The sequence below is a fragment of the Oryctolagus cuniculus genome, chromosome 18 (assembly GCF_051225735.1).
Source record: "Oryctolagus cuniculus isolate XC-2025 breed Fujian yellow rabbit chromosome 18, ASM5122573v1, whole genome shotgun sequence".
Taxonomy (NCBI): domain Eukaryota; kingdom Metazoa; phylum Chordata; class Mammalia; order Lagomorpha; family Leporidae; genus Oryctolagus; species Oryctolagus cuniculus.
In genome coordinates, this window is record NC_142884.1 from 5,922,441 (window position 1) to 5,936,397 (window position 13,957).

Consider the following 13,957-nt stretch of genomic DNA (forward strand, 5'->3'; position numbering starts at 1 on the left):
CTCAAGCTGACTTGCCCCAAACAGTAGAGTTAGAAACATACCAGGGGATTCCAATTCAATCCCATCAAGGTGGCATGTACCACTGCCATCTCACTAGTCCAAGTGATCAATTTCTGCTCACAATTGATCATAATGATAGGATTTAGAGCCAAAGGGAGCACATGAACAAGACTAGTTTCTGCAAATACTAGCTGATAGAATAAAAAAGAGAGAGAACGATCTAACATGGGAATCGAGATACACAGCAGACTCATAGAATGACAGATGTCCTAAACAGCACTCTGGCCTCAGAATCAGCCCTTAAGGCATGCAAATCCAGCTAAAAAGCCCATGAGAGTATTTCAGGCATGGAAAGACAAGACACTCTGGCAAAAAAAAAAAATGACCTAAATGAAAGATCTCTGAGAGTGATATCCCAGTGGAAAGAACAGGTAATCAGAGAAGGAGGTACCTTTCTCTGAAGGGAGGAGAGAACTTCCACTCTGACTACAACCTTGCCTAAATATGATCAGAGTCGGTGAACTCAAAAGGCTTCCATAGCCTTTGCAACTCATGACAAGAGCCTAGGGTGATTACTGATGCCATAAACAAGAGTGTCAATTTGTTAAGTCAACAACAGGAGTCACTGTGCACTTACTCCCCATGTAGAATCTCTGTCCTTAATGTGCTGTACATTGTGATTAAATGCTATAACTTGTATTCAAACAGAATTTTTCACTTTGTGTTTCTATGTTTGTGCAAACTGTTGAAATATTTACTTAATATATGCTAAACTGATCTTCTGTATATAAGGAGAATTGAAAATGAATCTTGATGTGAATGGAAGGGGGGAGGGAGAGGGAAAGGGGAGGGTTGCGGTTGGGATGGAAGATATGGGGGGGAAGCCATTGTAATCCATAAGCTGTACTTTGGAAATTTATATTCATTAAATAAAAGTTAAAAAAAAAGAAGTGTGCTTTCTTCATCCTTACCAACATAAATGCTGTTGTGCATCCAATAGGCCCTAAACACAGCCCATCTGTCCCTCCTGTCAACCTCTCAGGACATGATCCCAGCCCGGAGTGAGTCATAGAAAAGCCTCCTTCCTGGCTTTCCCTTGCCTTTCCAGTGAGGGTCAAGAATCAGGCTGTAGTCATGAAAACATGGGCTGGACTGACCCACCCCATCAGTGCATGCACAGCAGGCCATGTATTGCCTCAGTGGAACACAACCTGGATCCAGTCCCCAGAAATGGGTCAGGAAATCACCATGCTGAACACTGGAATTTCTATTCCACATTAGGTTCTCCTGGGCCACGTTCTTAATGTTCCACCCTGGCTCAAGCCTCAGAGGAGTTGACTGAACCTCTGCAAAAACAGAAACCACCTGAACCAGCACAAAGGAAAGCCAGGGTGGAGACCCAGTTAGCTAAACACAGCTGCCCAAAGATGTGGGGATCCCATTAAACACATCTGGAGTCCCCAATGAGAAACTGTCATGTGGCTAGGCCAGGCTGGGATTTATCCACCTTGGTGCTACAGCCTCCAGCCCACATCCATGTGCTTCAAGCTAAACAATGGCATCCCCACCCCTCACATACCCATCAATCTCACAGCACTGCTTGTGCCCACTGAAGACTATCCATCCCTCCCTAATGGGAAGGCTGCACTATTGTCTGGACTTCTGTAGGATGAGAGTTGGCTACAGAAGGCAGCTGTTTCAGAACAAAGCTATATTTCATAAGCAACACACATCCTTTCATGAAAGTGATTCATTTTTATTGAAATTTTAAGTCCTTTCTTGCCCTTTATTTATTACTGTGTCTGGGGGTCAAGAAATAGTGATTCCCCAGGAGCTGGAGGAGCAGTCACCCTGATCTCTGTCTTCCTCTGAGCTCCTCTGAAAAAGGAAGATGGAGCTGGGGATACAGACTTTGGGGAGGAAATGACTAACTGAGCACATTAGTGAGCACCTGCACTGATCACACTTGGCACCAAGACTCACAATAGAGGGAGCAGCTACAGTGAAGACTCGAGGAAAAGTGGACTCTGGAGATAAGGATGTAGGGCCAGCAGCACAAGGCAGGTCTCTCAGGACATTCTGCAAGGGCCCATGAGGGAGCTGGGCTCTTTAGGCACCCGGTGCACTGCCAGCTTGCACAGTGGTTCTTGATGCCCAGTCCTAGGGCCTTGGTGCTGCCCAGAGGGCAGCTGGGCAGAGGGGGCTCTGGATGCAGGTCACTGCATGTGCTTCTGCAATGAATTGGGAGAGAAGGGAGAGGAAGAAAGGGAGGAGGGACGACCAAGTGTGCAAGGCGGCGATGGCTGGGGTTCGTTGAACCATAGATTCTGCTCCTGTTACTACCATCTCTACCACCCTCCCTGCCTATCTCACAGCCTGATCCCATTTTGTCTCCCTGTGCTTGTGATCCCTGCTCATCATCTGGGTTCCATGCCTCCTCCACCCTCCACCTCTGCCTTGGGCCACAGGTCACCCCTAGGACCCACATGTGGCACCTGTCAGCCTCTCTGTCATTATCCTTTTGCCTCTCATAGACATTAAGTCTCATGTGCTGTTTACCGACTCTGCTCTTAACTATGTTCTATACTGGGAGCCATCCCTTTGGACAGTCTCATTCCCATGACCCCATGCACACCTCATTGAATCGCACACACCATTTCCTGTGCAGTCACCTTGCACACCTGGCACCTTGGAGCATCAATCCCACACTTTGACTGCTCTGTGAATTCAACACTCTCATTCCTTTGACCCCCTTTCCCATCTCTCCCTCTGCATTATGTCTTGTCACACCCCCACAATCTCTTCCTGTGCACTGCTGGCCCCTCCCTGGGCCCTCATGTCACCCTGCTCTGTTACAAACACAGTCTCTGTCATGCCCCTGAATTTCCACAGGCAATAGGGTTGAGCTGGCAGCAAAAGTCCGATGCTTTCCAAGAGAAATTCCATCTTCTTATTTTGCTTGTTTCCCATTGAATATCCTTCTCAGAGGATGTGCTGTTTTAATTGTCTGCTAACTTAAATGTTTCATCAGCTCAGTGGCCTGAAGATTATGGAGAAAAGCACACTTTGGAATAGGAAAACTTCTCAGGGATCACAAAACTCAGGAGGACACATGAGCATGAGGCAGCCCCTCTTGTCGCAGACCCCAGCAGGAGCTACTGCCTCCCTGTGTGACTGCTCTGTCTCCAGGCATCAGGGAAATGAAGGAGACTCTCAGACACTGCCACAGTCCCTTGGCAGATGGCAACTACAAACCTCTAATTAGTTTTTGGCCACAAGGAACTGGGGAACATTTTTCACAAATATCCTCACTGCCCCAGGCCTGTCCTCTGCTTGTAGGGACAGGTGATAGGATAATGGCTGCTCTGAGGGGAGGTGACACCACACATCATGTCACACCATTTCCCAAGGTCTCCATCCCAACACAAACACTGGTGCTGTGAACAGCACCCTGAGCCCTCGCTCTCCTTATCAGAGGAAACAGGTGTTTGCCATCACAGCCTGAAACAGAGAGTCTGAAGCCAACTTTTGCTAATCCGCAGCCAGGTAAGAGCTCCTATTAGAAGGGGGTTTGCATTTGGAACCCAGCCTGCTGGCATGGCCCCCCAGGAAGCAGAGCTGTTTCTGTAGCCTGAGCAGAGCTTATAGAGAGATGAGGGCCTAACCTGACAGCAGCCTCCAAAGGCAGTTGTGCCATTTACTATAAACCAAAGGACCCTTGTTGTGTTGCCCATTTTCATGTTTAAATCTTAATTTTTACATGTTTCACACTGAAAACTTAAATAAATTTTGTTCTATGGTTAAAATAAGGTCATAAGGAAACAGCCTTGCTCCTGTAAAAGCACGTTTATGTTACAGGTTTATCAACTTTTTTTTCAAGTTAATGTTTTCTTTATTGTTTTTGAGATAACATTTTTAACTTACATTATGGTTCCAGGCATAATGCTGTACCACACAGAGTTCAGCAAATGAAAAATGCAAAGACCATAGTCCAGCAGGAGAGTAGGGAGGGGCCGTGCCCAGTCATCCAGTGAGAAGATGGCCCTAACTTTTCATGACACCCATTGCTGCTAAGATACAGGAGATGTTTAGGCTTTCTTTCTATTTAACAATGCCTTTTACCATCAATGAAATGGAGTAACATATCCTTTTGAGGAAATGTATATTTTTAAGTAAAATTGGTTGTAAGAATAACATTAGGTTTTGACTACAAAAACAGGCTATCCAAATTATCCTGATGGGTGGGATTAAATTAAATTAATATAAGAAGTTTATTTTTAATAGGTTTAAGGATTTCAGTTCCACATTAAATTGTTGTTCAGTCTACCCTATCATATTTACACTGTGTTTTCAGGATACCTGAATATGCACTATCTTTTCTTTAAAGATTTATTTATTTATTTGAGTGAGTGGCACCAAGAGAGAGTGAGAGATAGTGAAAGAGAACTTCCAGCCATTGGTTCACTCTCCAAATGCCCACAGCTGGGCCAGGGCAATGCTAGGAGCCTGGAACTTCTACCAGGTCTCCCATGTGGGTGGCAGAAGCCCAAGCATTTGGGCCATTTTCCTCTGCTTTCCGAGGCACAGTAGCAAGGAGCTGAACCAGAGGTGGAGCAGCCAGGACTTGAACTGGTGCTCAGACAGGAACGTGGCATCATAGGATGTGGTTAACCTGCTGCACCTTGAAACCAGCCCCCGAAAGTGCACTCAGAGCACCAAGCTGGCAGCAGAGCTGTGAACCCCCAGGAACCACCTGGTGCTGTGCAGACCTGGAGTGTCCTGATGACACCTGCTGGGAGGATATGCACCCTGTGATGCCGGGTGCTAGAATTATTTGAAGAGATAGTGGTTGTTTCCTTATGAGAACATCCATGGTCTCCTGATACTGGAGAGAGTGTTTCCCATTTTCAGCTTAGGCAGTGGGCACATGAGGAAGCGGTAATGCTACACACGGGATTCCAGATAGCAGCTCTCAGGCACAAAAGTTTCCTGTTCTAAAGTCTCTGGTCTTAATATATTTCACTCAATTCCCAAATTTACAATTTCAACTTATAAAATATGCAAATCTTAACATCTTACATATTCTCTTTACTGGATAGCTTATAATTTAGTATGATTTGGAAATCTCCCCTGAGTTCTACTGATTTTACGTGTGACAAGTATTGATCCATGTAAGTACATGATCTGAAAAAGGTAACTTTTAGTTTGTACTCTACACTCTTTTATCATATACTGGCATTTCATGTCGCATAGTTTAGGGTGCAGCAAAGTGTTCTGTGATTCCTGTGACAGGTGAAAATTCTATCTGGACATAAAAAAAAAATCCTTGTCACTGGCACTGTGGCTTGGTGGGTTAAGCTCTCCTCTGCTGCACCAAAGTCCCATATGGGTCCTGGCTGGATTCATGTTTGCTCCACTTCCAATCCAGCTCCCAGATAATGTACCTGGAAAAGCAGCAGAGGATGACCCAAATGCTTGGGACCCTGCAGCCAAGTGGGAGACCCAGAAGAATCTCCTGGCTCCTGGCTTTGCCCTGGACCAGCTTCAGCCATTAAACCATCCAGAGGGTAAACCAGTGGATGGAATCTTCCTCTCTCACTCTTTTTCTCTCTCTCTCTCTCATTCTGACTTTCAAATAATAAAGTAAATAGATCTTGAAAAAAGAAGAAATCCTTGTCAAAGCCCATCTCAATAAACAGGCAATTATGCATTCTTAAAAAGAATTTTAAATGGAATGGGTCCCTACAGAATTATTTCATAATTCTAAATCTGAATGTTAAGATATCTAAATCTTATTCATAGCTGGTATTAACTTACAGCTTCAGTCCTTATACTGAATGTAGACTTACAGACAAAGTAATAAAATCAGCTATCTAAGATCAAATCACCAGGTATGAGAATGACTAAATAGACACTGCATTATGTGAGGAACACAGCAAACAGGTCTGTAACATCACCGTCGAGTGCACTGCTTTGATCAGCCTGCTAATTCCAAGCCCCCTCTTGAGCAACAAATGTTGTTCAGATTAGACACATCATTAACTCTCCCTACTTAGCTTCTCTGTATCTTTTAGAGGAAAACAAGAATACTGAGTGGTCACTGCCTCATATTGTCTTGGAGGATTCTCTCTCACTCAGAAGATGAGCAGCAGAGGCTGGGAACTGACAGCATGGCCCCGAGGGACCTGGCCATAGGAATGGTCTTTCTAGTAGAGACGCTGGCTGGGATTCTGGGGAATTCCTCTCTTCTTCTCCATTATCTCATCCTTTATTTCACAGGATGCAAGTTTAGGCTCACAGATCTGATTCTCAAACACCTGACTGTAGCCAATGTCTTGGTCATTCTCTCAAAAGGAGTCCCCCAAACCATGGCAGCTTTGGGGATGAAGCATTTCCTCGATGATACTGGGTGCAAACTTGTGTTCTATGTGCACAGAGTGAGCAGGGATGTATCCATTGGCAGCACCTGCCTCCTGAGTGTCTTCCAGGCCATCACCATCAGTCCTACCTGCTCCAGGTGGATGGGGCTTAAAGTAAAAGCTCCCAAGTATGTTGGACCCTCCACTATTCTCTGCTGGATTCTGAACATGATGCTTAATGTCATGGTACTTGTGCATGTCACTGGCAAATGGCAAAACAATAATATCACAAGGAAAATGGATTATGACTACTGTTCTGCTATTTCTCATGGGAAAATCACTGACTTATTGTACATAGCACTGCTGTTATTCCGTGATGTTGTGTTTGTAGGGCTCATGCTCTGGGCCAGCAGCTTCATGGTTTTCATCCTGTACAGGCACAAGCAGCAGGTGCAATACATACATGCTCTCTCCCACAGATCTTCCCCAGGCTCCAGGGCCACACAAAGCATCCTTGTCCTGGTGAGCACCTTTGTACTGCTGTGCAGCCTGTCTTCCATTCTACAATTTTGTTTAGCGTTTTTCAGTATTCACAAAATGTGGCTGGTGAAAGCTTCTGCACTGATAGCCGGGTGTTTCCCAACCGTCAGCCCCTACATTCTCATGAGTTATGACTCCAGGTTACCCACACACTGCCTTCCCTGGATCATAGGCGCAAAGTCCTCTGTGCTCTGAGAAGTAAACTCTATGGGTATTGGCAGAGGCTGACTGCATACTTTTTATTACTCCTCAGATGCCAAATTCATTTCAAGAAGCAGTCATTTTACAAGAACCTGGCCTATGATACAGTTGAGCTCTGCTTGAAAATAACAGTAAATTGAATAATTTTATTTCTTATAGAATTCACATTTTATTCATTTATAAAATTTAAGGTATACAAGCTTCATGTATTTCATCAATACAGATATGGGAATATAGTTATTGTTTCCACCCTACCCTCCCTCCTACCCACACTCTCACCCTTCTTCCTCCTCCCTCTTCTATTGAATAGTGTTTTTAAAGAAAAATGTGAGATTTTTTTTTGACAGGTAGAGTGGATAGTGAGAGAGACAGAGAGGAAGGTCTTCCTTTTGTCATTGGTTCACCCTCCAATGGCCACCATGGCTGGCGTGCTGCGGCCGGCGCACTGCACTGACCCAAAGGCAGGAGCCAGGTGCTTCTCCTGGTCTCCCATGGGTTGGATGGCCCAAGCACTTGGGCCATCCTCCACTGCCTTCCTGGGTCACAACAGAGAGGTGGCCTGGAAGAGGGGCAACCGGGAAAGAATCCGGGGCCCCAACCAGGACTTGAACCCGGTGTGCCGGCACCACTAGGTGGAGGATTTGCCTATTGAGCCGCAGCACCGGCCAGAGATATTGTTACAGTAATACTTATATAACTAAAATTTTATTAATGGTTACAGTGGAGGAGCTAAGAGGTTATGTAGGACTAAAATAATAGATCCATTGGTGACATGGAGTAGTTCCTGGGAGTGTAACTTTCATCTGGCACAGTAAAATGTCCAGGCATGAAGTGGCCATGGAAGGGCAGGGATGTTTCCATCAAATACGGACACAATTCGAGACATCATTCAAGATACTGAAGAAACAAGAACTCTCCCATGAAATCATGAAGAGCATGGAGTTCAACTGGAGGGTAGTTCAGTTTCAGAGTATTAGTGTGTTGATATTCCTGGAGAAATAGTAGTCATTTGCATGTAGATGAATTCAGACTGAACTGGAGTTGCTCATTTAAGTGGACGTTTTCACTGAGTTTCCAGAGTTCAAGGGAATGTTGCCTGTTGAAAACAGAGATGCTGCAGAGTGTAAACGGCATGGGCTGGGGATCTGTACATCCATTGTTTCTGTGATGTGAAGATGCCAGTTGGGCAGAGTGGCAGGAAGCAGGTCCCATGGTGCCCTCTCCTGTCTCTCAAGTCAGGAAATAAACCTGTGGTGGAGTAAGTGAGGGAGGAGCTTCTGGAAGGTGTAAGACATGAATCCATTTGGTTCCTGTAGCATTTTTGGCCTGAGCATTTTCAAAATAATGTGAATAGTTCTTACTCATTGGGAGAGTTATTTTACTATTGGTCTCTCTGTGTTTATAAAATAAAGCTTATGTAAGATATTAAAGATGCAAATATTTGAAAAGAAAAATTAATCTGGCCTAATGTGTGTCTGTAATCTTCTGCCATGAAAATAGAAACCATATGGTGTCAGCTCACATGAAAATCTTAGAAATACATGACACATATTAGATATAAAAGCAATATATTTGTATGTGTACATATTTGCATGTACATATGTCTTTGTATTTATGTGTATACATGTATATATAATCAGTCACATTATATTTGTTTTGCATCAATCAATGCTGTTAGAAAATTATAAATGAAAAATGAAAAAAGAAATAAAAAATACTCATTAAAGTAAAAACACATTGCTTTATCCTTGTATGTATATTATTGTGAGAAGTACTTAATTGGTTTAATTTACATGTGTTATATTTTCCCTTTTTATTATTTGTATTTAACCTATATTCCTTGAAAAAATATCTACTTGATAAACTATTAGGATTAATTATTCCTTCAAGGTTGATAGAAAAGTGTATACATTTGTGATTAGATTCATTCATTTCTTATATACTCATGGGTTGCACATTTTCAATTTCCTAACTCTACCTTAATTTATCCCAAGTTAATTTAAATGTTCTTAATATTTTATGCCTTTTAATTATATATTGTATAAATGATGGCAAATTATATGGTGTATATAAGTATATATATATTTTTATTTTTTCTATTTTAATCCTTTTTAAAAACATATTTATTTATTTATTTAAAAGTCAGAGTTACATAGTGACCAGAAGGAGAGACAGAATGAGAGGGCTTCAGCTGGTTCACCTTGTAGATGGCCATGATGGCTGGTACTGGGCCAGGTTTTTTAGCTATATATTTTGAAAATATTTACCATTGAACATAATAAAATGTCTGACACTCACAGGAATCATCTATTTATAATTAATATCATAATGTCTATATTGATTATTAGATTTAGCAATTTATTGTGTTCTTTGCATTTTGCTTGTTATAAATTATTGATTTTTCTATCTCAACTTCATCTGTATTAATCTTTAAAGATTCACTTATTTATTTGAAGGTCAGAGTTACACAGAGAGAGGAGAGGCAGAGAGAGAGAGAGAGAGAGAGAGGTCCTCCATCCACTGGCCACTCCACAGATGGCTGCCATGGCCAGAGCTGCAGCAACCTGAAGCCAGAAGCCAGGAGCTTCTTCCACATCTTCCACGAGGGTGCAAGGGCCCAAGAATTTGGGCCATCCTCCACTGCCTTCTCAGGCCACAATAGAGAGCTGGATTGGAAGTGGAGCATCCAGGACTCGAAACAGCACCCATATGGGATGCTGGCACTGCAGGTGGTGGTTTTACCTAACATGCCACAGCGCTGGCCCCCTCCAACTCTATTTTCATCTCTATCTCTATCATCTCTATCTCTATCTCTATCTCTATCTCTATCTCTGTCATTTCTATCTCTATCTCGGTATATCCCTTGTCTCTCCTTCAGTCTCTGTCACTCTCCCTTTCAAATGAATAAATCTTTTTTTTTTAAATAATAATTAGGAGGCATGAGCTGAGCCACTAGAGAAAGGTTGTAACCCTGTAGAGTCACTAATGGCCATTATGTATTGCAGGGTGAACCAAATGACACTGATTGTGGGTGTTTCATTCAAGTGATAATGAAACCTGATGTATAATGTGCTTGAGGACATTAGTACCAAAGTTGCTCTGTCCTCAGTCTCCTGTGAGAATCACAGAACATTTTGAGGATGATGGAGGCACACTGTGACATCACAATGCTAGCCAGGGACAGGTGAATCCACAGAATGACCTGATGTGATGCTGTGCAGAGCTTGTGTGTCCAGCAGGCACCTATTGTGTAGAAATGTATCCTGCAATACTGGATTCTAGAACTGCTTAATTATTAGGAAAACTCTCATGGTCTCCTGATATCACAGAGACTGTTTTCCATGTTCAAGGTGGGGACTTAGCATGTAAGGAAGTGGTAACATTACACACTGAGCTTCAGACAGCAGCTGTCAGCCACAAGAGGTTCTTGGATATATTCTCTGGCATAAACATTTTTTCTGTCAATCCCAAACTCTTTAAATCACTTTTAAAACACAAAATTGAACACCTTATATACTATCTTTACCTTATGCCTTATATTTTACTGATTCACAAATCTTGCCTTAACCACAATACTTCTACTTGAGTCAAGTATTAATCAAATGTAAGTATATGATTTGAAAGACATAACATTGAGATTCTGTCCCACCATGTTTTGTCACATACTGCTTAGAGCTGTGTATTTTAGGGCACAATATAATGTTCAGTGATTCCCATGATAGAGCAATTTCAGTGTGGGTACAAAAGCAGATTCTGGTCTGTTGCTGTTTCATGCAGAGGCAAATATAAGTTCTTTAAAATTCCTTTGGGGGCTGGCACTGTGGTGCAGTAGATTAATCTTCTTCCTGTGGTAACAACATCCCATATGAGTGCCAGTTGAAATTCTGGCTGCTCTCCTTCTGATCCAGCTCTCTGCTATGGCCGGGAAAGCAGGAGAAAATGTCCCAAGTCTTTGGGTCCTGCACCTGCAAGGGAGACTCAGAAGCTCCTGGCTTCAGATCAGACCTGCTCTGGCTGTTGCGGCCATTTAGGGAGTGAACCAGTGGATGGAAGACCTTTCTCTGTTTCTCCCTCTCACTGGTTATAACTACCTCTCAATTAAATAAATGAAATCTTTAAAAAATAAATAGAAAAAAAAAACAAATTGATAGTTTCCATGCAGTTTTTTTTGAAATTCTCAGTTTAAATTGTGTTAAAATAACTATTCATAATCCATACATATCAAATCTTACACACATATGGAAACTCAATCCAAACAAATTTAGAAACTAAAATATCAATGTAAAATGAAAACATAAGGCATGAACATAACAAAATAAATGCCAGCATCATTTTAAGAATATTCTGTAGCATAATCTGACCAGCCCTGACAGATTCAATTTCTACTTTTTTCAAGAAAGTGTGAAATAGAAAAATCAACTCAATACCTTAGTCTACCCAAGTGACTCCTTCCTTTACAGTGAAAATAGTGCGACTTATCTCACAGAGGTTTTTTAAAGATTTTATTTATTTATTTGAGAGGCAGAGTTACAGAGGAAGAAATGGATAGAGGGGTCTTCCATCTGCTGGTTCACTCCAAATGACCGCATGGTGGAGCCAGGCCAATCCGAAGCCAGGAACCAGGAGCTTCTTCCAGGCCTCCCGTGTGCATGTAGGGAATCAAGCACTTGGGTCAACTTCCACCACTTTCCAGGCCATATTAGAGATCTGGATTGGAAGTGGAATAGCCAGGACACGAACCAACACCCAAATGGGAATCTGGCACCACAGGTGGAGCTTAGCCCACTGCACAACAGCGTCAGCTCCTGTCACAGAGTTTTAAAGGACTTAAGGCATAGGCATGTTCTGCTTTCATGTCAGTAATTCCTGTTCTGTTAATGCTCATTAAAGGGACACAGTCAACTTTGGGATGCCTGGGAACTAGAGAAGCATTGCAGTAAATGTATCTAAGTGGAGACTGAGGGGAAGATGCTGTGTTTCAGTTCACATGATCCATGCAGCTCAGGCCTCTTCCTCCTCTGCAGGGCTCCCAGGCTCAGAAAAAAAGCATCAGGCATCAGTAGCTGGTGAGACGGTCACCAGGGACGTGCCCATGGGAATAATCTACTTCTCAGAAACACTCATAAGAATTCTGGGGAATTTCTCTCTTTGCCGTTATCCCTATCTCTATGTCACAGGGTGCAAGTTTAGGTCCACAGACTCGATTCTCAAAAAATTTACAAAAGATCAGCAAAATGAAGAGCTGATATTTTGAAAAAAAAAACAAAATTGACACCCCCATTGGCCCAACTAACAAAAAAAGGAGCGAGAAGATCCAAATCAATAAAATCAGAAATGAAAAAGAGAATGTAACAGCAGACACCACAGAAATAAAGAGTCATCAGAAATTACTACAAAGAGTTGTATACCAACAAACTGGGAAATCTAACAGAAATGGATAGATTCCTGGACACATATAACCTACCTAAATTGAACCATGAAAACACAAAAAAAACTAAACAGACCCATAACCAAGTCAGAAATTGAGTCAGTAATAAAGGCCCTCCCAACAAAGAAAAGCCCAGGACCAGATGGATTCACTGCTGAATTCTACCAGATATTTAAAGAAGAACTAACTCCAATTCTTCTCAAACTATTCAAAACAATTGAAAGAGAGGGGATACTCTCAAATTCTTTCTACAAAGTCAGCATGAACTTTATTCCTAAAACTGAAAAAGATGCAGCAGAGAAAGCGAATTACAGACCATTTTCTCTGATGAACACTGATGCAAAATCCTCAACAAAATTTTAGCCAATAGACTCCCACAACACATCAGAAAAATCAGCCACATAGTCCAAGTGGGATTCATCCCTGGTATGCAGGGATGGTTTCACATTCACAAATCAATCAATGTGATACATCACATTCACAAACCGCTGAAGAAAAATTATTGATTATATTCATCGATGCAGAGAAAGCATTTGATAAAGTACAATGCCCTTTCATGACAAAAACTCTAAGCAAACTGGGAATAGCAGGAACATTCCTCAACACAATCAAGGCAATTTATGGCAAATCCAAGGTCAGCATAATATTGAATGGGGAAAAATTGGAAGCATTCCCGCTGAGATCTGGTACCAGATAGGGATGCCCACTCTCACCATTGCTATTCCATATATTATTGGAAGTTCTAGCCAGAGCCATTAGGCCAGATAAATAAATCAAAGGGATACAAATTGGGAAGGAAGAAGTCAAACTATTTGTATTTGCAGATGACATGGTTCTTTATATAGGGGATTCAAAGAGCTGCACTAAGTGACTATCGGAACTCACGGAAGAGTTTGGTAAAGGAGCAGGATATAAAATCAGTACACAAAAATCAACAGTTTTTGTATACACAGACAATGCCACAGTCAACAAAGAACTTCTAAGATCAATCCTATTCACAATAGCTACAAAAATAATCAGACACCTTGGAATAAGCTTACAAGTATGTCAAAGATCTCTACACTGAGAATTACAAAATAAAAAAAGAAATAGAAGAAGATTAAAAAAACGGACAAATCTTCCGTGTACATGGATTGGAAGAACTAGTATCATAAAAATGTCCATTCTTCTAAAAGCAATTTACAGATTCAATATGATACCAATCAAAATTTCAAAGGCATTCTTCTAAGTTCTAGAAAAAATGATGCTGAAATTCATATGGAGGCACAGGAGACCTCGAATAGCTAAAGCAATTTTATACAAGAAAAGCAAAGCTGGAGATATCACAACACCAGATTTCAAGACACACTACAGGGCAACTATAATGAAAACAGCCTGGTACTGAATCACATAGTGAAAATCCCCTAACAGGGTAGATCCTATGTTAAGT

The 13,957-nt window shown here is 42.0% G+C and overlaps 1 protein-coding gene across 1 annotated transcript; it reads left to right on the plus strand.

Moving 5' to 3' along the window:
* Nucleotides 1–6,170: 6,170 nt before the first annotated feature.
* Nucleotides 6,171–7,094, plus strand: ORYCUNV1R1659 (vomeronasal 1 receptor oryCunV1R1659). Its single transcript, NM_001167344.1, has one exon. It carries the CDS (start codon nt 6,171–6,173, stop codon nt 7,092–7,094), a length of 924 nt encoding a protein of 307 aa, NP_001160816.1.
* The last annotated feature ends 6,863 nt before the right edge of the window (nt 7,095–13,957 follow it).

Coding starts and splice junctions, on each gene's coding strand:
- ORYCUNV1R1659 (NM_001167344.1), top strand. CDS start 6,171: ATGGCCCCGAGGGACCTGGCCATAGGAATGGTCTTTCTAGTAGAGACG.